We start from the raw sequence: 26,486 nt of genomic DNA, 5'->3' as shown, positions 1-26,486 counted from the left end.
GAGGATGCTGATCTTTCAAAGCAAGTGCTGTCCGCAGGTTGTTCTTTCAAACTCCATCTTACATAGTGAAGTCAAGTTGGTCTTTAACCACCAATGGTAAAACTATATAAAAAACCTTCCTAGCTCCTCCCCTACATGTCCTGTCTACTCTTGTGTGAAATTCTTTCTTATCAATCTCCTCAATACAGCAAAAATGTGGAATAACTGTCCCCTTGATTTCTCCTCTCTTCTGGCTTCTATTTTAAATTCTTCCTTACAATAAGATTTCAAGTCCTGTTTCTGTTGTTTACACTGCTTCCCTAATMAAGTAAAATTTATACAATTTTTTAAACACTTGTCTGTTCCAAATGGTCTGAATACACACATCAGTAGGTCTGAAATGTTACAAGCAATAAAGACTTAATGTTAAACCTCTAGATTCAATTATAATGTGGGGTTTTAATGCACTGGTGTGTTGGTTTTGCTTGGCCCAGTTTTTGGAAGTGGGGGGCTAAAAGGATGGCTCCTGTGAGAAGCTTCTGGAGGCTTCCACCATGTCCAGCAGAGCCAATTGCTGTTGGCTCTGAGGATGATGGATGTGCCACTGACCAAACSTGGGCCAATTGGAGATGGTGGTTWYRCCTCTGTGAAAACATATTTAAGAAGAAATCAAAACAAAGGTGGYAGTCACAGTAGTTTTGCCAGAGGAGGAGGCTGAGAATATGTGAGGGATGCAGACACCAAGGTCAGTGGAGAAGGAGGGGAAGGAGCTGCTTCAGGCGCTGGAGCCGGGATTCCTTTGCAGGCCGTGGTGACAACCATGGTGATGACCATGGTGGAGCAGGCTGTCCCCTGCAGCCCATGGTGACACAGCTGTCCCCCTGCAGCCCATGGGGTCCATGGAGAGTGCAGAGATCCACCCGCAGCCCGTGGAGGAGGGAGGTCCCCATGCCAGAGTGGGCGGACGCCGAGAAGCGGCTGTGTCCAGCAGGAGACCCATGGAGAGAGAGGCCTTGCTCCTGAGATGGAACAGCCTGGCCTTGGGCCTGCACCCAGGGGATGAGGGACCCCACGGTGCAGCAGTTTTGGGATGACTGTCTGCCCGTGGGGAGGGACTCACAATGCAGCAGATGTGTGTGGACTGCTGCTCGTGAGAATAGAACCACGCCGGAGAGGTTCACAGAGAACTCTCTCCCGTGGGAGGGACCCCTCGGCAACGCAAGGGAAGGACTCCTCTCCCTCAGCAGCCGCAGAGGATCCGGTGATGAACTGACCAGCCCCACACCCTGAACTGACCAACCCCACACCCTGAACTGACCAACCCCACACCCTGAACTGACCAACCCCACACCCTGTTCACCCCCCCTGCTTTGCACTGTCAGTGGGAGGGAGTGGGRAGAAGATCGGTGTCTTTGAGGGTTTTATTTTATTTCTCATTCTCCTCCTCTGACTTTGTTAGTAATAAATTCACTTCATAACTTAGGTAGAGCCTGTTTTGTTCGTCAAGGATTTCCTCCCTGCTCCTCATCTTAACTCATGAACCCTTTTGTTAATTTTTTTTTCCTTTGCTCATCTCTGCCCAGTGGTGGTGGAGGAGAGCACGTGAGCAGGTGTTGTGGGTGCTCGGCTTTTGGCCAGCATTCTAAACCATGACAACTGGCTTTTCAAAGCAGAAGGACAATTTGTTTTTGAAAAGCTGAAATTCTAACGAAAAAAAAAAAAAATCAAATCACTGTAGCTCTCCAAAAGAAACACACAAGCTTTCATATTTTTTTTCTTGAATAGAAGTGACTGATTATTGATATTTTCTTTATTTCACACACTTTGAAATGTATGTTTTCAACTTCATGACATTCCTTAAAAGGCTTTAAGGATACAGCCAAGACCAAAAGTCTTTCACATTTGAAGTCAGAATGGAATCATTTCATTAAACTTACCTTTCCTGACATTCAATTTTTCTTTTGCTTTGCAGGTTGAAAAGTGAGAGTTCTGCAACACGCTAAAAATTATGAGATAAAGTGACAGATGTAGGCCTCTTCTGCCACTTGTAGTTGTGACTATCATAGTGAGTTATTTTCTTGATCCTTTTTTCTTGGAAACTTCAGTAACAGTGTACAGATAAACCTAACTAGGAAAGGTTCAAGAATGCTAACTTCAAGAACGGAAAGGGAAAAAAAAATGAGGTAAAATTGCTTTACAATTTTATTATCCAATTGGCTTTTCACAGGCTAATGAAATAGATAACAGCCTGTTTATAAACTTCAGGTGATTTTCCTGCAGAATAGCAGTCCTTTATAGGCACTTAACTGGTCATACCTAAGTGCATGAGACARGAAACTGTGTCAAATGTATAATGATCTCTTAGGTAAGAAAAACAAAGTCCTCCCAAACCTGCATGCACAGGTCTAAATTTTTTTCCATTGCAGTTTTTGTTCTACAAAAGSATATGCAGAGGAACTGTTCTGAAACAGAAAAATGCAATTACATTGACAGAATCTTCAACAGCTGGATAATTTAAATTCCTCCTTCCAACTTAAACTTGAGAGCCAACTGAAAACTGTCTATTAAGGATCTGSAGACTTTCACATGCAGCAAAGTAGATTCTGCAGCAAATATCTCAATAAGATTAAGACAGCCAGAATGCCTCATACACTGAACAACTTAATATATTCAGTACTATAATCAAGTAAACAAGGGAAAATACTCACATGACAGACATGAGACAGGTAGACTTAATTTACTTGCTCACTAAAAAAATTCAATGCATTTACTGATTTGCATGTTTATCACTTGCCATGAAGGGTTGAAAAAGTAGAAACAATTCAAACTTCATGTGTAGCAGGTTCACCAACTTGAAAAGTGCAAAGTTACACACTGCAAATTCAGCAAGGGGTGACTGAGTTGTTACACGACAAATAGGGAACTGCCTATCACTAGGTATCTCATCCATCAGAATTAGCTTGTGGATGTTAATATGACCAGTTGCTGTCCAAGTACAAATTAGAAACACCTAAAACAGACATCCCATTTTCCCTTGATTTCCTGCTCTGAAAAGCTCATTATTATAAACAAAAAAAAAAAGCTAAGACTTACTGATTACAATAAATATAAAATTAAGCTTTTCACACAGTTTTTCACAGAAATTCTAAGTCTTCAAGAGTGAATACCCTTATCTTCAGAAGCCTATGATTCTTACATTAGCAACATGCAAGTCATAAGACAGTATTCACATGTTTCACATGTTTAGGATTTCCCGAGACTAAGGAAGACTCCTAACAGAGTATTAAACCTGTTAGGCAGTCACAGACTTCCTAATTTTAATCTACTGCAACACTGTATAAAAAAAATTTTAGTTTACAAATCAGACTACCCCATGATCTTTATGGAAGTAATTAATCACAATTTAGATCCCATTAACTTCTATTGCAACAAACATGTTTATTTTCCTTTAGTAAACATATAATTTGGAAAACAACTAACTAGAAATTATTTTCATTAGATTTTCATTTTTATCAACCAACACTGAACCCTGTTAATATTAAGCTTTTCTACTGTCCCATTTCTACAGCATGGGCAACCTGCTTAACATCTCTATGTCAGTTTCTCTACCTTTGAGATGGAAAAAAAAACCCTTAAAATAAAAGACTGTAAAACTAGCACAAGTCATAAAATCACTAGGGGAAAAAAAAGATGCTAGAGCAGTATAAAGTGCAGTTCCACTCTGAAAAGTGMCTCTTAAAAGCAGTATCAATTTTCAGGCTTTTAATTAAATCAGTATCAAGTTTGTTCATTCAGAAGTAACAAAGCCTTCTTTCTCCAAACCATTAGCTTATGCTTCAATATAATAAGCCTAACCAAGTTTTTCCACTTGAAGAATACTGTCAATATTAAAAATCAGGTAATTACATTGAAAGTTATTATTAAAAATAGTTTATAGAAGCTTAGTACTTGACTTTAYTAATTCACACAGAAAAATAAGATAAACCTACGGCCTCATACGTGCAAAAAAATTTTGATCTAATTTTATCACAGGAAGAAGTACCATATTTTTATATCAAAATTGTATCTCTCAGTTTCAGAATACTTCATTATGGAAGAACCGTATATATGAAAAAAAGTGCAATTTATCACTAGTCATAATTTTATATATGGGTTTGTGGCAATACATAGCAAAACAATTTTGAGTGGTGACTGAAATAATGTTTTCACTGTTAATATTGGCCACAATTCAAAACAGTGTTTTTTTAATGATCACACATAACTGTCAACATGGGATTCAGTCTTCAAAAAACACACAAAACAGAAGAAAAATCAATGAATTCAAGGTGGCACTGACACTTTCAAAACTTGAAAGTCAAAAGAGACAAACACACTTGTAGGTAAGAGGTGATACCCTTTTACTAGAAAAGGGCATTTTTAAAGCTTCTTTTTAATAAGTCACTGCTCTCTATGTGTCAGTTCCTGATATAACTGCTGTGCTTTACCTATATACTACTGTATACTACTTTAAAATTTCTATTGTCTATCTAGAAAACAGTCATCTCAAGCTGACCAATCCAATTTTCATTGWCAACTTCCTTATTTCTAGGAGAAGTCACAAAATGATGGGCTTTTCAAACACATATAACCTCACAAAATATTTCATGAGCCGGAAAAGAGGAAATTACGATTCCAAAACTTTAACTAAAATGCTGCTTAAATACCTRTAACATCTAAACGCAAGTTAAAAAAAAAAGTACAAAAGGCACCAAGCTTTGCTCTTAAAAGAGCAAATGTCAGTCTTGACATTTACATCACAAATGTAACTATAAACTGTACACATGCTTCCTGAATTAAGAATTTCAGATAACTAACACTATTGCTGAATAGGGTAGGATTGTACTGTTTCAAAGGTGRGTTTTCATTCGCCTACCACAACAGATTTTAAAAATGAATAGACCAACTAGCAGTTTAAATTACAAGCCACTAAGTCCATTTCCTAACAGACTGTATCAATAACTGTAAAGACCTGAAGGCCAACAATGCAACCCCTTGTGTTAAACAAATGATAGCTATGCCATTTGCAAATTTCAACAGTGGTAAATGAAAATGTTCATAACACTATTTCAGACAAACAAGGAAAGGAAGAACATGAGACTATTCCCTACAGTTGCTCTCTTCAGTATGGAAACTCTAGMAAACAAGTTTCCATACTGCAAGGAAGCAGAACGAATGCCTAACAGCTGCYAGGTTATGCCATCACTAATGAGACTGTTGACTGCTTACCTTCCAATTACTTCAAAAATGGGCACATACAGAACATACTTGTGTTATATCACAAGCTTTCCATCCATCTTTTTTTCTGGACAGAATATTATCCAGAGCAACTCCAAGAGTTTAATTTCTAATCAAGACTCCAAATCTCGTGATGCTGCTCTTCCTATTGACTTTCACAAAATATTCACCAAGATACACTAAAAAGTACACTGAATTATGTGTTTGGAAGAAGTAAAAAGAGTTTACATTTGGCATAACATTTGCCATATACTCTTGAGGTGCAATCTCACATTCCATGCCAAGGAAAATCCTTAACAGGGAAAAAAGACTTTCAATGATAACAGCAAAGTCGTATTTTTAGCACCTTTCTATGCAGCACTCTGTTCTGAATCTAACAGTAAAACATCCTAAGAACATAAAAGTGAAGAGCAATGCATAGTTCTCTCATGCCCATGTTTATCCTACCAAATTTGTCACTTCACATCTGAAGTGCTTTACTTCCTTGAAAGTCTTCATGAAAACCTGTCACAGATCTTGAGTCAAAAAAGTCATAACTGATTTCTCCTTTGATTAAAGAAAACTAGATGTTACTGATATTGCATGATCAAATAAAATGAAAATTACATGCAAAAATTCAAATTAGTATTTTTGATACTAAAGCTGAGTTGCAATATACCTTCCTTTTCTTAAAGCATAAATATATCCACTAAATTTGAAAGGCTCTAGAGAATTCTAATTATTTTAATTATTTACTGCTCTCTTATTTCCTATATACACTTGATACATAGTTGACAATGTTGTTGGATTACTGTTCAGCATCAATTTCAGAGGTGAACTGCACTTTGAAGAAAGGGTACTAAACAGCAGAATTCTTAACAAGTATATACAATTATATACATATACCTTTCTTTGACAAACAATCAAATATTTATAAAACTTCTGAAACAGGCAGTGTTTAACAATCATATTTCTCTAAGGTAAATCACATGCTTTATTTAGCTCAATTATCAGTTTCATTCCTAGTACCACTGCTTGAGACTATTATTTATTTCTTTGAACTAAAAGCCTGCAAATGTATATACAAGAAAAAGATTAAATATTTTAAGGATTTATACAGATGGTTTTGCTAACCTCGTACTGTCAGCTTGCTATATAACTGTGAATTCATTTCTTTGTCTCTCTTGTAACGTCGAAATTCATCAACAGCTTCCCGTACCACCGTGACCGTCAAAACAAATCCCTGTTAAAGATACAATTATGCAATTCAGAATTCTCAGTGCTAGAATAGAAATAGACAAGTAGGAACACTACACAGAGTAAGCTCATGTGCTTAGAGTACTTACTTTTCTTTTTTTAAATTTAGATTTGAGTCTTTTCTTCAATAAGTTAAAAGAGTATCTAGGTTTAGTCCAAGAAAAAATAATTATACTTGTACATTATACAAATATAATTAGAGTAACTACATGTCCAAATACATACAATTTAGATAGCATTTTGAAAAGCAAAAAAGGAAAATGTTTTGAACTACCTAAAGACAGCATTTATATTTTCAATAAGCATATTTCTTTATCTTTCACAAACTTTAGTGCTTTCCCAAAAACATTTTTTAAAAGCCTCCAATCCTAATGTTGAAAAATTGCCTTTTTCCGAATTCAGGAAAAGATAAATAGATGGCTAGTTAAATAATTTTGCATCTTAAACGTAGTTATTTAGCAACATATCACAAATACAGACAAAGAAAAAGGGGATTTGYTCTGAAAAACTACGTGTCTAAACGCTTTGGCTTCTACTTTCACAAGACAGCTTGTGCAGCTTCTGTTGGAAGAGTAGAGTGCTTCACTCAGCTGTGAGGGTCTCTGGCCACAAAGCATAAGCTAAGGTAAGCTAAAAAACAAAGAACAATTCAGGGATAAGGACATAAATTTCCTCTCTACCTCTCTAAATCTCTTCAGATCAGATCTTCTGGCTTAGACCCAGCACTGGAGTTATTCTCTATCAGTAAAGAGAAATAAAACTTTCACCAGTAAATGGACCTCTCATTATTATAAATAAGACGGGTACAAAATTCAAGTAGTAACAAATCCACCAACAARTAAGATTCTACATTATCTACCTAGTCTTCAGACAGCCACCAGCACCTTATAGAAGAAAATTTATGACATTAGACTTCTCTTGCAGAAGTCCAACAGTTTGCCAGCCTTCCCCTAAATTCCCAGCCATATGCAAGGAGTGAAAATGTAGAGGCTTCCAAAAATAGTGTTGACTAAAATCCTCCTATGCATTTTAGGGCTGTTTTGCAGTTCCAGAAGAAAATTCCAAGGCTTATTCAGTTGTGACCTTATAGTTAAACACTACTTGTTTGTTCAGGCTTACATTAGCTACAATTCTATTGGAAGARCATAGAATAGGGCCTATGCAAAAAAATTTCTCTTTTTACTCCCAGGGCATAATTGAATGAACATTCAGATTTTCCCCCTTTTGACAGAAGCATTTTCATATGCTTTGGTGATATAGATGTTTTAGCAGCACAAAAAAGGGCACTCCTGAAGCACATTCAAATGTATTTATCATTTGCACACATTATGTTACTAGACAGTAATAAAAACACAGAATTCAAGGTCCTAGTTACAAGATTTTCCTCTAGCAGCTCCTTGCTGAGCAGCTGAGTACAGCTGACCATGACTATGAGGAACAATTTAAGAAAGACACTTCTCTTTTTACTCATTTGCTCAAAAGAAGTTGACATTCTTCCAAAGGAGAGCTGAAATTACAAAAGAAACCTGCCATCTTTCTTTAACTGTAAGCAGTTCAAGCATCTTTAGTGTAGTGCTTAAAAGCAAACCTATATTCTGTAAAATCTTTGTGTGCTGGAGTGGAAATGAGAAGTCCATTCTCTAGAGCAATTGACAAATATTCGCAAAGTAGTCTTGTTCAAGGAACTTTGGGGCTTGATCTAAGAGTATCCCACCTGTTGTAAAAACTGTTGAAATAAACCAAAGTCAAAAAAAAAAAAACCCCTAATGAAACAACTCACAAAACCCACACACACAGCCAAAAAAAACCCCAAACACTTCTAGCAATAGTCAGCTTCCATTCATTGGGTTTTATGTATCAGAGCAAACAATTTTCCTTTAAAATCTTGAGAGAAAATACAAGTCACAGCTACTCCTCTGATTATTACTGAGGATTTATCAGCAGTTACAAAAAAACTTTGAAAAAAAACCTCCTAAACCTATCTGTTAAGCAGCAAAAGCAGCCCAACAGATCTGACTAAAATGTTTTGTATTTTCCTCCTAGAAACTGAGCTTTACTCAACATTTAATTGCTCTCTTTTACTTGGGGGTTGGTTAATAGTAGAAAAGCTATTAAAGTAGAAACAAGTAGGTTTAGCAAAAAAAGATACTGACATACTGGTATTTTCATGCTGTATGTGAAAACGAGAGTACATAATTCAGAATAGCCTTGAACAAGACAAATGYATCTATAAAGAACAGATTACTGGTATTTGCAAAATACAGTATTTTCTCCCTTCTTTGAGAAGGGTAGAAATGGGCTGAGATGCTAAGGGTTTGCTGGGATTTTTTTCTTACTACCCCACTAATGCATAGTGCTGCGCACAGCACATCATGAATTGAGCAACTACCAGACAGGGCTCACTTCTGTCTTTTCTTACTGTGTCAGAGCCAAAGACCTTTGTAAATATCCATTTCAAATCTCACTGTTGAACAAGCTTTCTGTCTTGAAAGTGTTTTTTGTTGCAGCAGAAGCAAAAACTTGTCTGAACAGAGAGGTGGGAAGAGCACCAGGACAGTCTCTCCATTTATCCATAGTTAAAAAGGACATGTTACAACAATTAAAACAATGAAATCAATCCAGAATATTTACTCTATTGACTTGTTAAGAACGACCTTTACTCAAGTAGTCAGCATGTCACTCTTCTTCTTGAATACCACTGAGAATAAATGCTGAAAAAATACCTATTTTTTAAAAAAGTTAAGACATTTGTTTTTCCTGCCTTTAAACCTAGTGTGGACGGACTGGGAAGATGAAACAAAAGGTAATGATCTGGTTACAAATTAGAAAATAATTCCAAAGCATGGTAATACAGCTGGCAGACTACCAAAAAAGTCTCCTCTGAAGAGCACATAGTTTTCAAATCTTAGGAAACCTGAGTCAGAAGCAAGTGGTTTGAACAGTTTCCCAAGAAAATACTGCAGARGGTTCAATAATAAAAAGATGTATAAAAAGGGAGCCAGTGCAACTGGYAGGATGATCAATTAGGAGAAGCATGTTTAATTAATAACTTATTTTCAATGCACAACTTCCTCCTGATTTGTCCATGGCTTAAAATATTTTATGTCATTTTTTGTGAGAAAAGGTTGTGATCAAAACTGGTAACAGAAGGAATGGAAAAAAWTTATGCTTGCAATTCTGACCTAGGCTGAAAACACAAAATATTTACCAAATAACAATAAACGGAAAGAAATTTAACATGCTAATTACCCATATTACCCAGTAGTTTTCTTAAGTAGCTGGAGATTTTTTTATTTGTTTTTAAAACCTCTCTAGTGACCAGCAGGCAGAATGGAGCACTACACACTCAGCCTAACTGGTTAACAAAAATGACCTATAGCCTGTGGGGTAGAGGAAAAGTAGGCATGTGGAAGGGAGGGTTATCAAACAACAGCTTTCAAACAAGCATTTCACTTCTGTTATGTTGTTTGACCACTGCAGTTTACCCRTTGCAGGTTTATGCCATGAATGCAGACATAAACCTTTCACTGAAATTAAAACCCCARAACTTCTAGTCAGTAGTATTTTTCTGTTTACCAGGGGAGCCCAGTATGTGTACAGGTAGCCTATTTTCAGTGCTGGTACAAACTGTGAGCAGGACACGACGAGAAAATAGAGATTCAAGAAAAACTTGAATTGTTCATATAAAACCTAAAATGAAAAAGAAAATAGATAAATGAATTACAATTTGTACCCACAATATATATAAAGTACACTTTTTCATTATAGGAGATACAAAAGCATCATATGTCATGCTATTATAGATGGCACTATTACAGTATTTATGTAGCACAGATATATGTTATATATCATCACCCACTATCAAATTTTATTAACATCATACTACTATTTATGTTGAAAAAAAATCCTTTGATATTATTGCCACTTTTCACTCTGAAAAAGCAATTTGCTAAATTTTCGGTATTTTGAAAACTGGAATATATATCAAKATCACTGTGCAAGTATTTAAATATAGGAACTAAGCTATATTTATTAATAAACCAAAGGTTTGGTCTAAACTCAAAGCTAATTATCCAACTCTCAAGTGCAGCCACAGTAAACTTATCACAGAATATATTGTCCCAAAGGAATGACAGATGAAGAGATTCCTTTGGTAATTTAAAGCACCACTTCAGCAAGCACATGTTCTCAAGATTGCTTTGCTCATAATTACAATGCTAAGAACATTATTCATTTCACAGAATTTTTAATCTTCAAAGACTTCACATATTTCTTCAGTAACCCAGGGTAACATGGCATTTCCAGCAGCATTAAGTAAAGTGGTTACTGAACTTGGAACATTGAGACTTGAAAAAAATGAATAACCAATTATTTCAAAGATAAAAYATTCAAAATARATCAAAAAGACACATTTAAAGATCATTTACATCTTTTAATCTTACAATTCAGTTAATACTACAATGACTTCTGCATAAAAATCAATGTTATTTGACTCATATTTATTGCTCTTACCACTCCAACATTATTACTTTATTATGCAAAAAATTATGCACAAGGAAAAAATATGCAGAAAAGTTMAYTTTTAAGTTCATTTCTGGCACGCAYAACAAAGTGGTGGTACCTCAAAATTGCCAGTTCAGCTAGAGACTAAACAACCTCCAAGAATAAGATTTTTGTCAAGTGCATGGAATACTATTTCATGACTTAGCAACAAAATTGTAAAGGTAAAAAAGTCAAATCTGAATTTGTAGGAAGGGTCTGAGCTTTCTTCCAAAATGAAACAATTTCAGGCTGAGCCTATACCTTATGTTGATTGTGATGAAGTTTATATGGTCCATTTCTAGCTATATGTTTAACTGTTTAAAAAAACTTGATACATCAGGTCAAAGAAAAGTCCACAGAGTACTTTGGGAGGTGCAGATCTTGCAGGAGAAGGTAGAAGTTAAAAACCACCTTCCTACAAATATTTTGAATCCTGGCAGGCCACTGACATTCCTTCAATACAAAGTTAAGCACTTCAGTCCAGTTAAACAAATCGAAAAGGCTCCAGCTACGTCAAATTAATAAAACTACTGCCTTGAAGTTTAGGAGAGGTATCTTCAAAACCTGYCCATCACAGAAGATTTGTTTTATGGAAACTCATGCAAAATTCCTAAGCAGCTGTATCAAGAGGTATATGAAATTGTAAATGGAAAATGAACAGGATGGTATAGAGGGAGAAGCAGTAAGTATTTTATAGAAATGTTCAGAAATTAGGTGRTATTTTGGAAATGTTACAGTTCTTTTAGCCAGCAAATAAAATTCTGTTAATCTAAATATTATTTTAAGTTTGTATTTGGAAACAAAACCATTGAATATTATCCACTGCCAGATAAAAGTAAAAAAAAAAACCCCATACAACAGAACAAAAAATTTCACATAACGAAAATTTCAACCACAGTAGCTCCCTGGAGTCAATATTTATGACTTAGTTATATTTATGGGTTTGCAAGCAATACAATTCTGTTCCCTACAAATTACTTCCACTAAAGCAGCATAAAAAAAGACAGCTACACAGTATTATAATCAATGAATTGTCTTAATTTATGCCTAAAATTAAAGTCTGAAAACATTTCATTTTCACCAACTTTTGGGCTTTACATTTAGGACCTCACTTCATTTTGAAGTTACTACTGAGTTTTCAAATACTAGCACCAAATTAAAAATCTGATTTGGCCTATTGGGTAAAACCAAGGTCTTTAAAAGATCAAAAAGGAACAAACATTCTCTCTCACAATAGGGAATTGCAAACTATGTCTGATCCGTATAGGAAACATGAATCTGGTTCAGGATTTGTAATCCACACTGCAGATTTCTAGTTGCAATAATCAATGGCTTACTATATGCTTAATGAATTCCGTGACCTTTAGGAAAGCATATATGGCTTAACCAATTTCAGTGTATTTAATAATTTAAACTTTGGAAGAAAACATTTACTTTGTGCAATAATGATGGGAATATTTTATCCACATGTGATAAGTGACATTTTATTTTCCTGACAGGAGATCAGTCTTAATTACAAGGCCATTATTTTTTTTGTTGTTTTAATAAGGAAATGCATTAGAAAACACCTTCCAGTCATTGGACCAAAGAGGCCAGAAGAATAGAATCAATACTTTTATAAACCAGCAGGATCACTTAAATAAAAAAAAATTAAGACAAAGCATGTCTGTATGCATTCTGGTTTTGCAATGGGACATAGGACTCTTGGATGGAATTAGTAAAAATATGAATCAAACTGTAATAGTAAAATTTATCACACACAGTAGGATATGGGTTTRGGTTTTAACTACTGAATTTCAGAAGTTGCTTCTCTGCTGCAAAATTTCATTGTAACAARAAAAAATTGCAGAAGTATGAACTAGACAAAACTGTAATGTCTTCTTTTTCTTCATATACTGTGTATGTTACAAGGAAAAAACTGAAATTAAGGCACTTATGCCAATATGGCTTCTTAGGAAAAAGTGACAAAAAAGCATTTCCACTTCACAACAGGAATATTTCCTGAAGAACTGCATTCAAAGTCAAAAAGATCTGCAAAAAAATTGCAATAACAAAGTCAACTCGAAAAGTACTAAACTAGGCCTATTTACAAATTGAAGATTTTTTTTTGTTCTTTAAGGAGTTGTACATTTCAGAATTCATTATTTATTATGCTTTCAGTGGTAAGGAGTATGAGAAAATATCCATGGGACTAAATTGTCATTTTCAACTATGAACTTCTCAATTGAAGTCAGTCCTTTGCATGCTGAAGTGCTTCTTTTTAAAAAAGGATTACAAATTTGTAATGATGAATAGAAAAGTGCAAAGAAACCCATATCAAGTTTCAAAAGCTTCACTGAATTCCAACCACTCAATCATACAGACTGCAATTTAGTAAATATCCCTTTGAAAACARAATAACTTAATAAAAATGCAACCTTGCTCTCAACTGCCAATATCCATTGAAGACATTAAGACAAATATAAAAAGAAAAAAAATAATCTGGGAAATAAAATTATCTTTTCACAGAATAGTTAAAAAACACTCTAAAAGATAGAGTCAGCCCAACACCAGAAAGTGTTTAGTAGCCTTACCCCAGGTATAAATGTGAAGATGTTGTACTTTTGATTTTTTATGGCATTTTTGGGGTATTTTTCTTCACACTTTTCAGGACACCCAAGCCACACTGTGCGAGCTTTCAGGTCTTTCTTTCTTCGACAAATGTTTATGAGCCAATCAGAACAACTGAAAAGAAAGAAAATTGTTTAATTTCAAGCTAAAAATGTGATGTATCAGATCACAGTTTTCAAACCTGGAACCTCTAAAGGAAAATACCTATGAAAAACAGACTTAAAAATGCTTGCCACATCTAAATAAGGAAGCATATTGTTAAATTCTAATATTTAGAGCAATTACACAGTACTTAACTTATTCATACATACACGTATATAACCACCTGCAAATTCTTTACAGAAAATCCTAATACGATAATGACAAGTTTCACCACACCTTACCYTTACACACAGATTCAAAAAAATTCTATTTAGTAAGACTCTGCATCATAACTTTCAGTCTTTTGGCTAAACTCTTTATCTTGCATTATTAACTCTCAGATTATGCTCACGATTGAAGAGGAAATAAGGCTTCTGTTCAATATAGTTCAAARTATTTCAGCAGCTTTGGATACAATTACCACATAATTTGCTAATCTTCAGTTTCCTCCACACCACTGCTAATGCCACACTGTCAAATATTTTAAAAAACAAAAACAAGCAAACAAAAACAGAAAAACAACCATTCAAAACAAACCCACTATGCAATTGCAGATTGCAGAATGATCTGCAATGGAGGAAYTTCAGTTCACAGAAGAAAGGAACAGCATCCTTGCCCAACCAGCTTACAAATCTACTGAAGAAGTTTAAACCATGAGCARTGAGATAGAGAAGAGCTCAAAGCAATCATTAAACAAACAACAGCATTTTGCACAGGAATGATGAGATGACATGATGAGATGAGATCCTGGTTTTGCACGGCCYGGTTTTTYGGTGGTGGAGGGATGGGACCAAGAAACCAAAAAGATTACTCCTGTGAGAAGGTTCTAGAAGCTTTCTCCTTCTTCTCCAGCAAAAGGAGCCCTGCCTTCTGAGTTTTAGAACCAATCCATTGAGGCTCTGAGGTTKATGGACAGACTGCTGGTCAGGCCTGGGCCAATTGCACATGCTAGTTACACCTCTGTGATGACGTATGGTCTTGTAGTTAAGAAGAATTCAAAACAAGATAGTTTGCAGCCGCCATTAGTTTTTAGGTTGTTAGTATCATCCCCTGCACTGGGGGAGGGCAGAGGAGGAGGGCGAGGAGATGTAAGGAAAAAATGGAGACCCAAGATCACAGTAAGAAGAAGACACATGCTGTTGCTGTGGTGCTCGAACATGGAGAAAACAAGCTGCTCTCGAAAGGACTGTTTCTTCAATGGGAGACCTGTATAGAAAAGAGGCCCTGCACTCTCCTGGCCTTTGAGGACTGGACTGATCATAAGCCAAAAAGGGGGAAGAGGTGGCCGCCCCATGCCTGAAGTGAGTAGATGCTTAGAGGAAATTGTGTTCTGGGGTAAGAGGTACCCCCCCCACCATGTCTGAAGCAAGTTGATGCTTAGAAGAAGCTGTGCTCTGCCAGGAGATTTGAGAGAGTGGCCTTGCCCTCAGAATGAAGCAAAGCAGCCTTGGAGGACTGTTTTTCCTTTTCTTCCATGAGGTGAAGAAAAAGAATCTCATGCCATCAGCAGTTATACACTGACTGTTTCTTGGGAAAAGAACTTCCACAGCTTGAAGCGGTAAGAACTCTTCTCCTACAGTGCTGGATGGACAGCCGCAATGAGTAGTCTGATCTATTCTTATACCCTGCCCCCTTGCGCTGGGAAGGCATGGAGGGGTGGGGAGGGGTGACCTGGGAGAGACAGGTTCACAGAAAGAATAACAGGTGTCTTAAAATATCCGTGGTTTTTTTTCTCCTTGTAAACTTTTCCCTATCTCTGTTCCCCTCCCCAGTACGGTAGTATTCTTAGTAGTTTTTAGTAATAGATCTATTTTGCAACTTAAGTTATTCAACCTGTTTGACCATTTCTTGAGTATATAGATGTATCTTTCTCTCAATTGTATTATCTTATCTAAAAGCCATAAATTTTAGTGTTAATTGGGCTTTTTTTTTTCTCTTCCCTCTGCCTTTTTATGGGGTGGGGGGAAGGAAACATTGTGGGTGCTTTGGCTTTTGGCCAAGGTTCAAAACCATGACATTTTTGGTGCATTGGCYAGGAAAACAGAACTTAWACYCCAACAGATGAGATGAGATCACAAGAAGGAACAAAAGGCTGGCAAATGGAAAGATGACTCTGAGGCTCAACAGGCTAGTTATCAACAGCCGTAAAACAAGGAACAAACTTGGATGTGACTCAACTCATATAAAGCAACCATCTTAAGACTTGCTAATACTATCCACAGAGGCAGAAAGACTATCCTGAGACCATTTGCAAAGAAAAGTGCACTTGCTGTACACTGCATATACTTGGTTTACAATGCCATACACTAAAGGAGAATTTATCTGTATTTATTTGTTAATACAGTGAGGAGTTACCTCAATCATGTTGGGAGTTTGTTTTGCTACTGAGCAGCCAGGCCTTCCGGGTTATTCACCTACTGCAGTTGAGTGAGCTGATAACAGCAGATTTCAGCTACATCAGCTGATGAAGTCAAAATTGAAATAATTATTATTGAGGCTTTTGAATATACTGGCAATATTTTTGATGCAGCAAAAAGAAAACAACCATTAGGAAACTCTTACAAATTTGATTCAAATCAACAGGAAGAATACATCTGGGAGCAAGAGGGACATTTAATTTCCAATCACCTCAGCTCTGTTTACTGGATTAATTCTGTATAGTCAACCCATTCRTATGTATTTGAACACGCCTGTAAGAAAAACAGAAGTCACTACCAACACTGACATGTCAAGATGAGAAGAACCAGTTGCACTACAGCTTGAGAGTACATGTCCTCCTTTGACTCCTGGGGCTTTGACACCCTGATCTAGTGAAAGGTGTCCCTGTCCATGCCAGGGAGGCTGGATTATATGATCTTTAATGGTCAGTTTAAACCCAAATCATTCTATGATTCTATGCCTCTAATAAAATTTAATTCTCAATACATTTATCACAAGTAAAGAAACATTTTCTTGGAATTGATGCAGTTAGAAAAATCATAATTGCAGAGTAGCTGATATAAAAACAAAGTAATATCACTAAAGGTCTGTAAAGSTTTATTTAGAACTTACTGGGTAATTGATTATTTCCTTTTTCAGACCACAAAAGAACTAGAAGAGAGACAAGTATAGAATTCAAGGCTGTCTTAACAGTTTAGAAAAAACTACCTCAAAGATATAGAATGTAATTGAACAAGTATAAGTGCAACATGGTTTACAGAGAAATAATCAACTACACAAATAACAAACCAGGAAATACCAAGTGGCACCTCAGTTACTGCATGAGAATACTACACGTGTTAAAAAGGCATATATCTATTCAGCGTGGACAAGCATACTTGTAGCAAGTCATGAATGTATTCCTTTCTCTCAATCCAGTGCTAGCATGGTCTCAGTTGGTTTACAGGACCATTCTGAACAGCAAATTTCAACAAACAGGTCTATGGGGAAAACAGAGACCACACACAAGGGCAATAAAATAATTACAGTTCTAGAAAGCAGGGCTGGCTGACTACTAGATACCAAAAGAAACAGAGCTGTTCACAGAAGGCTGAGYGTGGACCTAATATGGTTTCAAGTACGTAAAACCAACTGCAAAGAGGAAAAGGACAATTATTCTCTAGGTCCATCATTACTAAGTAATGACACGCCTTCAACTGTGGCAAATCAATAAGCAGGGTGGGCACAACATGGACAGATACTGAGTAAACTCAGGGATGGAGGAGACACTTACGGAGGSTGCAATTGCTGCAGTCTCTAAGATGTCATTAGAACCAGACATCAGTGATAGATATAATTCATTCTACGCAGGTAAGGAATCAACTAGAAACTTCTTAACTCCTTTCCTAGTCTGTTTATTCACTATTACAGAATCATGGAACACACAACTACTTCAGGGAAGGAAGGCTGATAACTCATACTGCCACAATCTCAAATAAAGTGTTCTTGTATATAGTCTACATTATCCCATGCTTGCTACAAATGAGTTTTGCCAAAGAACAGAATTCAAAGTTGGTGCTTCTTAAAGAAAATTAGAAGTTATGCAATAGTAAAATCACTCAAAGCAACAAAAACTTTGTTATGGAAATACCACTACATCAAAATTCACAAGCTGACCTTCAAAATACTTCAATTTTAAATGCTGGGTTCTTAAGATTTTCTCCTCAAAACTTTCACTACAGGATAGAGAGCAATTTGGTTTCATCCTAAGTAAGCATGCATTTTGGTTTTGTTACAAAGAGGAGTCCATTCATCAACGTTTCCCAATCACTTTAAAACAGTAACAAAGAATTATTCTATCACAAAAACTGTAACAGTATTAATTCAGCTTTCAAAATTCAGCCCTGTTATTTAGTAACATACAAAKCAGAAATATCATTATCTAAATTTGTCTTTAAAGCTAAATGAACAGCAGTCTTTCTATGTCATGGTTCCACAGTCAGTTTAATGACTGTGAACAGATTCTACTGCTGACAAAATATCCAATACCTCCCTCCCTCACAACAAAGGTGTGGATTCTTGCTCCTTCCTTTGTGCTGGCACAAATATTCATGCAACTACATGGGAAGACCAGGCCTGCAAATCGATCCAGTTGTAAACTAATGCAGAATAAAAGGGGACTATTTCAGTTATATCCATCCCCAATCTTAAGTCTTAAAAACTGTTCAAACAGTTGAAACAATGCAGGTCATGCACATCTTTGCAGCAGAAGGCAGAATGATTCCACTTAGTGCCAACTTAGATTTTTACTTGATGAAACTGCTCACAGCACTAAAGCCTTAAACGTGTTAGTTTCCAGGGCAGGGGTATGGAGACAGTTAGTTATATAGTGAGAAGTATAAAGACAGACCYGTAGGAAAAAAAGTCCAAGGAAAATAATTTTTTTKGGGGGGAGAAAGTGTGCTAGCATGACAGCTCTGTCTACACTTCTGTAGACAGAAATTGCCCGACAATCTTTGAAATCAGGCATTGTTTAATCAGTTTTTGAATTTGAACTAAAAACAGACTGAATATTTGATTAGGCACAGTTTCTTTTGTAGAATCATTGCCTTGGACACTAAAGACTTCTGTATTGCTAAAATTAAACATTCTAAAGCAAAATAATTATGCTGCCTTCCTTACCATGGAGCGTCCCCTCCTTAAAACTACCTTTTTTGCTACAGATCAACAGACCTACCATCATGACCATTAGTTTAAAAAATGCCCAAACRTACAGACATAAGAGTAATGTCTGACTGGGAAATAACTGCAATACCTTTGATAAAAGGGATTTGACTGACACAGAGCTAATAACACTCAAGTTCTCAGATGTGAGAAAGTCATAGATCTTGAAAATATTACAGGTTATGCCCAAATCAGTATTGTCATGGTCCAGACTAGATTTACTACCATAAAAGTTAGATTAGAAATTAGATTAGTTAGCCAGAAATCAGTTAGATTTTGCTATTTATAGTCTCAGGAGCAATTACTACTTTATCACAGAAAGAGTACAAGGTAGACATGCTGGCCTCAGAAATCCTAATACRTTTACATTAATTAAAATTTTTAACACCAATAAAGTCTACCCAATATTTTTCTAACTCAGATTATCAATATCCAACACATTTCTAAGCTGATCTCAAATTAGCATTCACCAATAGAGAAAATMTTTTTGAGCAAGGGCATAGACCCTTTCATGGGCTTTCTGTACCCAGTAAATTTGTATGATAAATGACACTAGCATTCTCCAAGCTTCAAAGAGCCTAGAAACATAATGAAAAATGAAACATGATTGAGACATACTTCAGATTTTTCTGAACCCTTTAGTAAAAACCACATATGATGCTAGGGATTCAGTAATGGAAAAAAAAAAAAGTAAAGCACATCCTTGTTTACTGATTTAAGTTTGTATTTCAAATGCCCTTGCCTCGAAAATTCAACACATGCACAGAAACCCTTTTCCTCTAGCTAGTTATAAGCTCTGTTGTCTATATAAATATAACAGATTGTATATATGAAAAATAATATAATTTATAAAAGAACTTCAAGTCATATCTATTAAATAGCTTTYTACTAACCTGCTCCCCAATGTATTTTTTAGTGTGAGGGAACAATAATCAGAGTCTTCATATTAGYAGCCAATACTATATTTAAATTACAAAAAGCAACAACAAGAACCCATCAAAAAACCTCCCCACCAACAAACCAAAATCTGGAGTAATTGTTAAATAAGAACCCTTAACTTTTTCATAAATAGAGCATATCTCTACAAGTCAAAAGCTAAAGTAAAAGTCTCAACTGACTCTGCAGCTCTAATAATAAAGGCTTCTTTTATTCYCTCTTTTCATTACTTTTATCCTACAAGCTTAACTGCCAGTATCTTTCACAAAACAGCATTTTCATCAGAATGGAAAGATAATATAAAAGCTCTATATTGTCTGCAAGGGTCAGCTTTTCCTTATTAGGTTTTAAGTAGCAGAAACTAGTTCTGCAAAGAAAACATACTGTAATTATTGTACTCAACAGGTAGCTTCAGTAATCAGGCCAAAAGCAACACACTGGTCATGTCATTCTSAAAAGATCAGCATTTTCCCATGCTTCTGCATAACAAATGCGTTGCAGATTAATTGAAAGCGTACAGGCCATCTTAGAGCCCAAATTAATCCTAGCATTTGATATCCCCTTCACTTCATATGGAAATGCCATTCAATGGCACCATTTTCATAGAGACAAAGTGGTTTTTGATAACAAGTGGAATGTAAATCTCATGAGAAAGAAATCAATCCAGCCCAAAGAACTCCAGAGTATTGATCTATGTGCATTATAATTTCACAATCTTGAAGGGAATTTGTAAGTTAAAGGGGAAATGATTACAACCACAAAACAGCTGCTATATCACGAAGTTTTCTTTTAACTGTGCTATGAAAGCAAGAAACAAGCAGTTTCTGAAGTTAAAAGTTATACTGGTTGAATTAAGTCTTCAGTTTGTTCAAAATCAAAGACGACATTTTATTTCATTATGATTTTTTTTCTTGCAAATGTACAAACTCTTCAAAGAGCTGCAGCTTTCCAAATAAAGCTCACACCATTCAGTTCTGATCAACAAGTCTATTGTCTAAATTGAAGTTAAAGGCTGAATAAAAGATTTTTACAGAATCATTTTTCAAGTACACTGAACCTTGTCAAACCTTCCATATTTGCTTCCGCAAAACAGGTGAAACTTTTTTGACTAAAAAGTAACAGTTTGTGACATAGCAACAAAAATCTATAAAATATAAAATTTTAATGCAGCAAAGTAAGAGATGGAAAATTTCCTCTCACAAAAATGAGACTAATCCAAACAATGCAAGACAGCCAAAAGCCCCAACTGGGGTATGGGGGGGGCTTTTGTTTGTTTGCAACAAGCAAAGTGATTTTGAACACAAACACAAGACTTTCACTGAGAACCCAAAAGAAATCAGGGGCCCCTGAGCTCAGCTCCAGACTAAGGCCTAGTCTTTTATGGTGTTCATCTTTCTGCCACAGCTTTGAAAATTCTACAATTTCATTTAAAGCACAAAAAGAAATTCTAGATGTTGAAATTGAGATGTCAACTTCACCCAGACACAGRTATGAGGTACTGATTTCCACAAAAACAGGGTGAAATTGTAAATTCTGTTTAGCTRAACTGTCTCAGACTGCTTTAATCTTACATTAGACTTAAAAGAACTCTGYCTTCTGCAAATAAGTTTCAGTTGTCCATATAACATGTATACACCAACTCACATGGCAATAGTTTTCTCCCATGTTCCTCTCCATTTCAAGTGTGAAGGCATCAATACACAATTGTATCCCAAACCAATACTTTACACTCCATAAACACTCCAATTCTACTACACTGTGTAAGTAAATAACTGCAGGTATCACAACACAGCAGCCTCCAAGTTTCCTGCATGATTTTTCACATGATCCTAAGTAATTTTATCAACTGAAAATAGGCATTTCAAAATATCAACTATTCTGTGAGCCCCAGCAAATATTTACAAAGTTCTATTATAATGAGAAACCATCAAAAAGAGTAACTTACACTGACTGCACATCCCTGACTTTTATCAATTACAAAGCCTCAGTGATACTCTCAGCCCAGATGAAACCTTCCTAATACAAGGACAGTGATTTACCCACTCACTCAGAAATGCTCACCCAAGATGAGGTTTCTACCCAGCCTAACTGGACCAGTAGATAAGATACCASAGGATTAATCTTCCTTACACATCATTTTCCCTACCTCATCTAAGCAAGTATCAGCAGCTTTCCTGGAAGAGTATCTTCTGTCTGTTAATATCCAACTGAAATTTCAAGCTTGTGCAAGAACCTAGTGGTAATTTTTTCATTACTTTTTCCATGAAAAATGAAAATTATCTGCTATGATGTTTTGTTATAGAGAACACTAATGCGATTAAAATGCCTGCAGGTATAAATGCAAGACAATAKGGACTCTTCATTGGGTCCAAATTCAGCTGAGGAAATCAGCAAAGCAGAAGTCATTCTCCACTAAAGCCTTCTCCTTGGTGAAGAATYTTCTTTTATACACCTATATTAGCAGTAAGGTATGTATAGAGTGTAGCAAAAACACCCCCAAAATCCACAGTGCAATTTCCTTTCTCTTTTCTTTCTCAAAAATTCATCACAAATATGACTCAAGTAATTTAAAGAACAARTTTGAAAGTTTCTAGGCTTGAAAGCTGAGATGTACCTTTCGATTTTAAAAAGCAAGCAGGAACATGAAATTCTGCAATCWTCAGCAGTAATGACAGTTTCTTGTGACATTCTCATACAATTTTAAATTAATTCCAACATAAACTCATCTTACAATTGTCTGTCTCTATCCAAACACTGTAAATTCTCTGTCAGGGTATAGTCTTTGCTCATCTGCCTGTTTTCATGAAACTTACAGAAATACAATCACAGTAACTAACAATCACTAATACTTACCTTCCAAACACTTTATATGAATTCAGTTCTGTATCTCAATTTTAAGAAACATCCAAAAGATAAACACTTTCTTTAAGTACWTATATTTTGTTTTAAACAATTACAATGTAGTTCTGTGACAGAAATACTGTTTACAAAACCCATTTGTATATACAAACACTACTTGTGTAAACCTTACAACCTTACTTCCCTCCTTCTACCTTCCGAACAGTTACTCCCTATAAAATTAACAAACCATGAGCTTTTGTTAAATTATTATATAAAACAGAAATCAACACAGATATTTTTTAAAGCTTTGTAACAAYTATTTCAAAAACTGAAGGTGAATAAACACAGCTTTGCTTAGGTAAAACAACAGGCTTCTTAAAGTGCCATGAAAAACACCTCTGAGGACTTCTGTCTAAATCAATTCTAAAACCATCTGCCAAAAAAGCATTCATCATTTAAATTCACTGAAAATGCTTCACTCATTTCACTTGACTGATTCTCAGATTTTATCATTCCAAATTAAAGAAAAAAGAAGATTTTTAATAATCCTAATAGAAATTTCTCTATTTAGAAGTTTTACTAACAATTCATTAGAAAATTACTATTCCAAGGTATTTGCATAGGGTAAATATTGGCACAGAAGGTTTCTAAATAAGAATCAAATCACAAGACCTAATTCCAGTTGTAATTCACTCCAAGACAACCAGTTACATTTATACTTTAACCTTTAAAGTTGAAGGGTTAACTAATCATTTGTTAATGAATTTGCTTTTTCCTTTCAGCAACATCAGTAAATTTATATATGTTGTCAACTTAACACACTAAATTCCTCAAAAGACTTAACCCCTTGCCCTGATGTAAKTTTGAGTAAAACTGAAAACCCGGATTACATGACAAATTATGGACCTCAGATTAATACAAATTTAGTTCATGATCTCTCTTGCAAGTCAGCCCAGAAGACAGGAGAAGCACAACAGCATCAGCTCTCCAGAACTGTTTTTAACAGTTAGCAATTCCTAATAGGGAAAATGCAGACAAATAAATCAAAATATTCAGGACAAGCAAATTATTCTGTGTTCTGTACTCTGYACATATCACACAATACAAAGTCACTATTTAATTTGTTAAAAAGTTTAATTACAAGTAGTAGTATGTGACAAACCTAGTGCAAAGGTATTTCCAGCCACCACAGATGAACCATTCTAAGCCTCTTCTTCTTTGAGAAATTCTGGCTCTTGGTAGAGTATGGTAATCACTCTCATCATTTTCAAAACCTTCTTCTGACATCATTAGTGGCATTTCATCCAAATGAGAGGACTCATCTTCCACTTGGTACCTGGCAAAATGAAATAGAAGCACTAAATAAATAGCCAATCATCATGGTTTGATGCTCGCCAAACGCCAGGCATCCATGACAGCTGTTCACCTGCTCTCCCCTAACACAGCAGGGCACAGGAGAGAAAAAAGATTTACTAAGCAGTCATGAGTTAAGACAAGGATTGAAAGGAAACACTCCAAGGGCAAAACAGGCTCAACATAAAGTTAAAAAGTGAATTAATTACTAACAGAGATAGAGGAAGATAATGAGAAGTAAAATAAGCCCTTAAAGACAGACACTTTTTCTTCCCCCAACCCTTTCCTCCTTCCCACCAACAGTTCAGGGGGGCTTTGGTCAGTTCGTCACTGTGATCTTCTGCAGCTGAGGGAAAGAAGAAGCCCCATCCCTGCTGCACCATGGGCTCCTTCCCATGGGAGACGGTTTTCCATGAACCTCTCCAATGTGGGTCTACCTCACGAGCAGCAATTCTCCCATAAATGCTACAATGTGAGTTCCTCCCATGGGCAGACAATCCTCCCAAAGCTGCTCTGGTGTGGGTCAATTGTCCACAGGGTGCAGTCCTCCAAGGACAGGCTGCTCCAGCCTGGAAGCAGGGTCATCTCTGTCCATGGGTCTCCCACTGGGCACAGCCTCCTCCAGGCATCCACACGCTCCAGCGTGGGCACCTCCCCCACGGGCTGTTCATGGATCTCTGATTCCCCATGGATCCCATGGGGTGCAGGGGCACAGCTGCTCCACCATGGTCACACCAGGGCCTGCAGAGGAATCTCAGCTCTGGYACCTGGAGCACCTCACCCCCTCCTTCTCCACTGACCTTGGTGTCTCCAYATTGTTTCTCTCACATGTTCTCACCTCCTCCTCTCATCTGGCTAGGAAAAACTGTGTGTGCAATTTATTTTGACTTCTTCTTAAATATGTTATCACAGAGATGTAACCAACATCTCCAACTGACCCAGCCTTGGCCAGGAGCACGTCCATCTTCAGAGGCATCGAGGCATCAGTGATTGGTTCTGCTGGACATGGTGGAAGCTTCCAGAAGCTTGTCACAGGAGCTATCTTTGTGGCCCCACTGCTACCAAAAACCAGGCCAAGCAAAACCAGCATGCCAATACATCACTTTTTATTACTGGGAATATCCTAAAGTAACAATTTAATTTTTGCTATGAGGAATTTTATTAGAGAGATATTTTTATCTAAGCATCTCATGTGTTTTTGTTAACACATTAACAAGATACTGTGATTTTAGTTAAAATTGTGTAATGCAGCAAAAGGCCTGCCATCAATCACTGTCAATCACAATATAAACAATTTCAGGGAAATTCTTTTTTTTACATAATCTGTGCACACAAAGTTGCAACTTCCTACTTTTCAAGGGATTCTTTAAAAGATTTCATTAAATAGAAGTTACTTTGGAAAACTTATATCAGACACAAGTGACTGAGTTTTCATGGAAGTAGACTTTGTATTTCCACTGAGCTTCTTCAATCTGCTTTCCTGATGTCTATCCTTATGTGTGCAGGCCTTTGAGCTTCACTTTCTACACAACTCATCAGCATCTTGGTTTTAATTATGAAAACATTATAGTTAATCTTGTAATTCTACACAAAAACATTCAGTGAGTCAAGGTTTGCCTGTGGGACCCTTAGAGACAACATGAAGCTAACAATGGTCCTTTCCTCTCCAAAAACTATTATCCGCTCTAATTTTACATTTCTCRAATGCTTTTTAAGCTAAAACAAAACACGAGAAAATTTAGTAAGAAAATTCCCCTAAGTGCATGCAAATTGACTAACTTACTCATTTCATCCTTTCATACCTTTGGGAAGATGATTGAAAGAAGATGCACTGTTACTCAGAATTAGTAAGTTTAATTTTTATGAAGCTGTATTTAAAGTMATCTCTTACATATACAATACTGGGACTGTCCCATCTTCTCCACAGCAACCTAAACCAAATCTACATAAAAGTACTTCAAAAAACCTGAAATTCATCCTCTTTATATGAGTGACCATCTGCTTAGGATGGATGAGGAGGCAACTGAGAGCTTCTGGGTTAGGAGCAAAGAGAGGACACATAAAGGCAATATTTCAGTCTGCTACAGACCACGTGAACAGGAAGAATGTGCAAGTGAGGTCCTTTACAGACAAAGAGGAGCAGCTTCATGTTCTTAAGACCTGGTCTTCATGGGGAACTTCCACCACCCTGGTATCTGCTGGAGGAACAACGCAAAAGACACAGGCAATCTTGGAGGGCCCTACAGCACTTTGACAACAACTTCCTCCTCTAAATATTCAGGAAGAGCCCATGAGAAGAGATGCTCTGCTGAACCTCATACTCACCAGGTAAGAAGGGACTCACTGGAGATGTGAAGGTCAACACAGCCTTGGCTGCAGTGACCATGAGATGATGGAGTTCAAGACCCTGAGAGCAGGGAGGAAGGTGGCAA

At 36.4% G+C, this 26,486-nt stretch overlaps 1 protein-coding gene across 3 annotated transcripts in view; it reads right to left on the bottom strand.

The window, feature by feature from the left end:
- Nucleotides 1–26,486, bottom strand: part of ATP9B (ATPase phospholipid transporting 9B (putative)) — a 153,339-nt gene that overhangs the window by 114,252 nt on the left and 12,601 nt on the right. For all 3 annotated transcript variants that reach the window (XM_057377889.1, XM_057377886.1, XM_057377887.1), the window contains exons 2-5: nt 23,864–24,037; nt 13,605–13,755; nt 10,066–10,179; nt 6,367–6,475 (exon numbers count right to left, since the gene is read on the bottom strand). In XM_057377889.1, coding sequence (XP_057233872.1) covers nt 6,367–6,475; nt 10,066–10,179; nt 13,605–13,755; nt 23,864–24,037 — 548 coding nt within the window. The remainder of the gene's footprint in view (nt 1–6,366; nt 6,476–10,065; nt 10,180–13,604; nt 13,756–23,863; nt 24,038–26,486) is intronic.

Source organism: Malurus melanocephalus, unplaced genomic scaffold (genome assembly GCF_030028575.1).
Source record: "Malurus melanocephalus ecotype Western Australia unplaced genomic scaffold, MMel_1.1 scaffold_329, whole genome shotgun sequence".
Classification (NCBI taxonomy): domain Eukaryota; kingdom Metazoa; phylum Chordata; class Aves; order Passeriformes; family Maluridae; genus Malurus; species Malurus melanocephalus.
The sequence above is the reverse complement of the archived record's forward strand: the minus strand, read 5'-3'. Positions and strand labels throughout refer to the sequence as shown.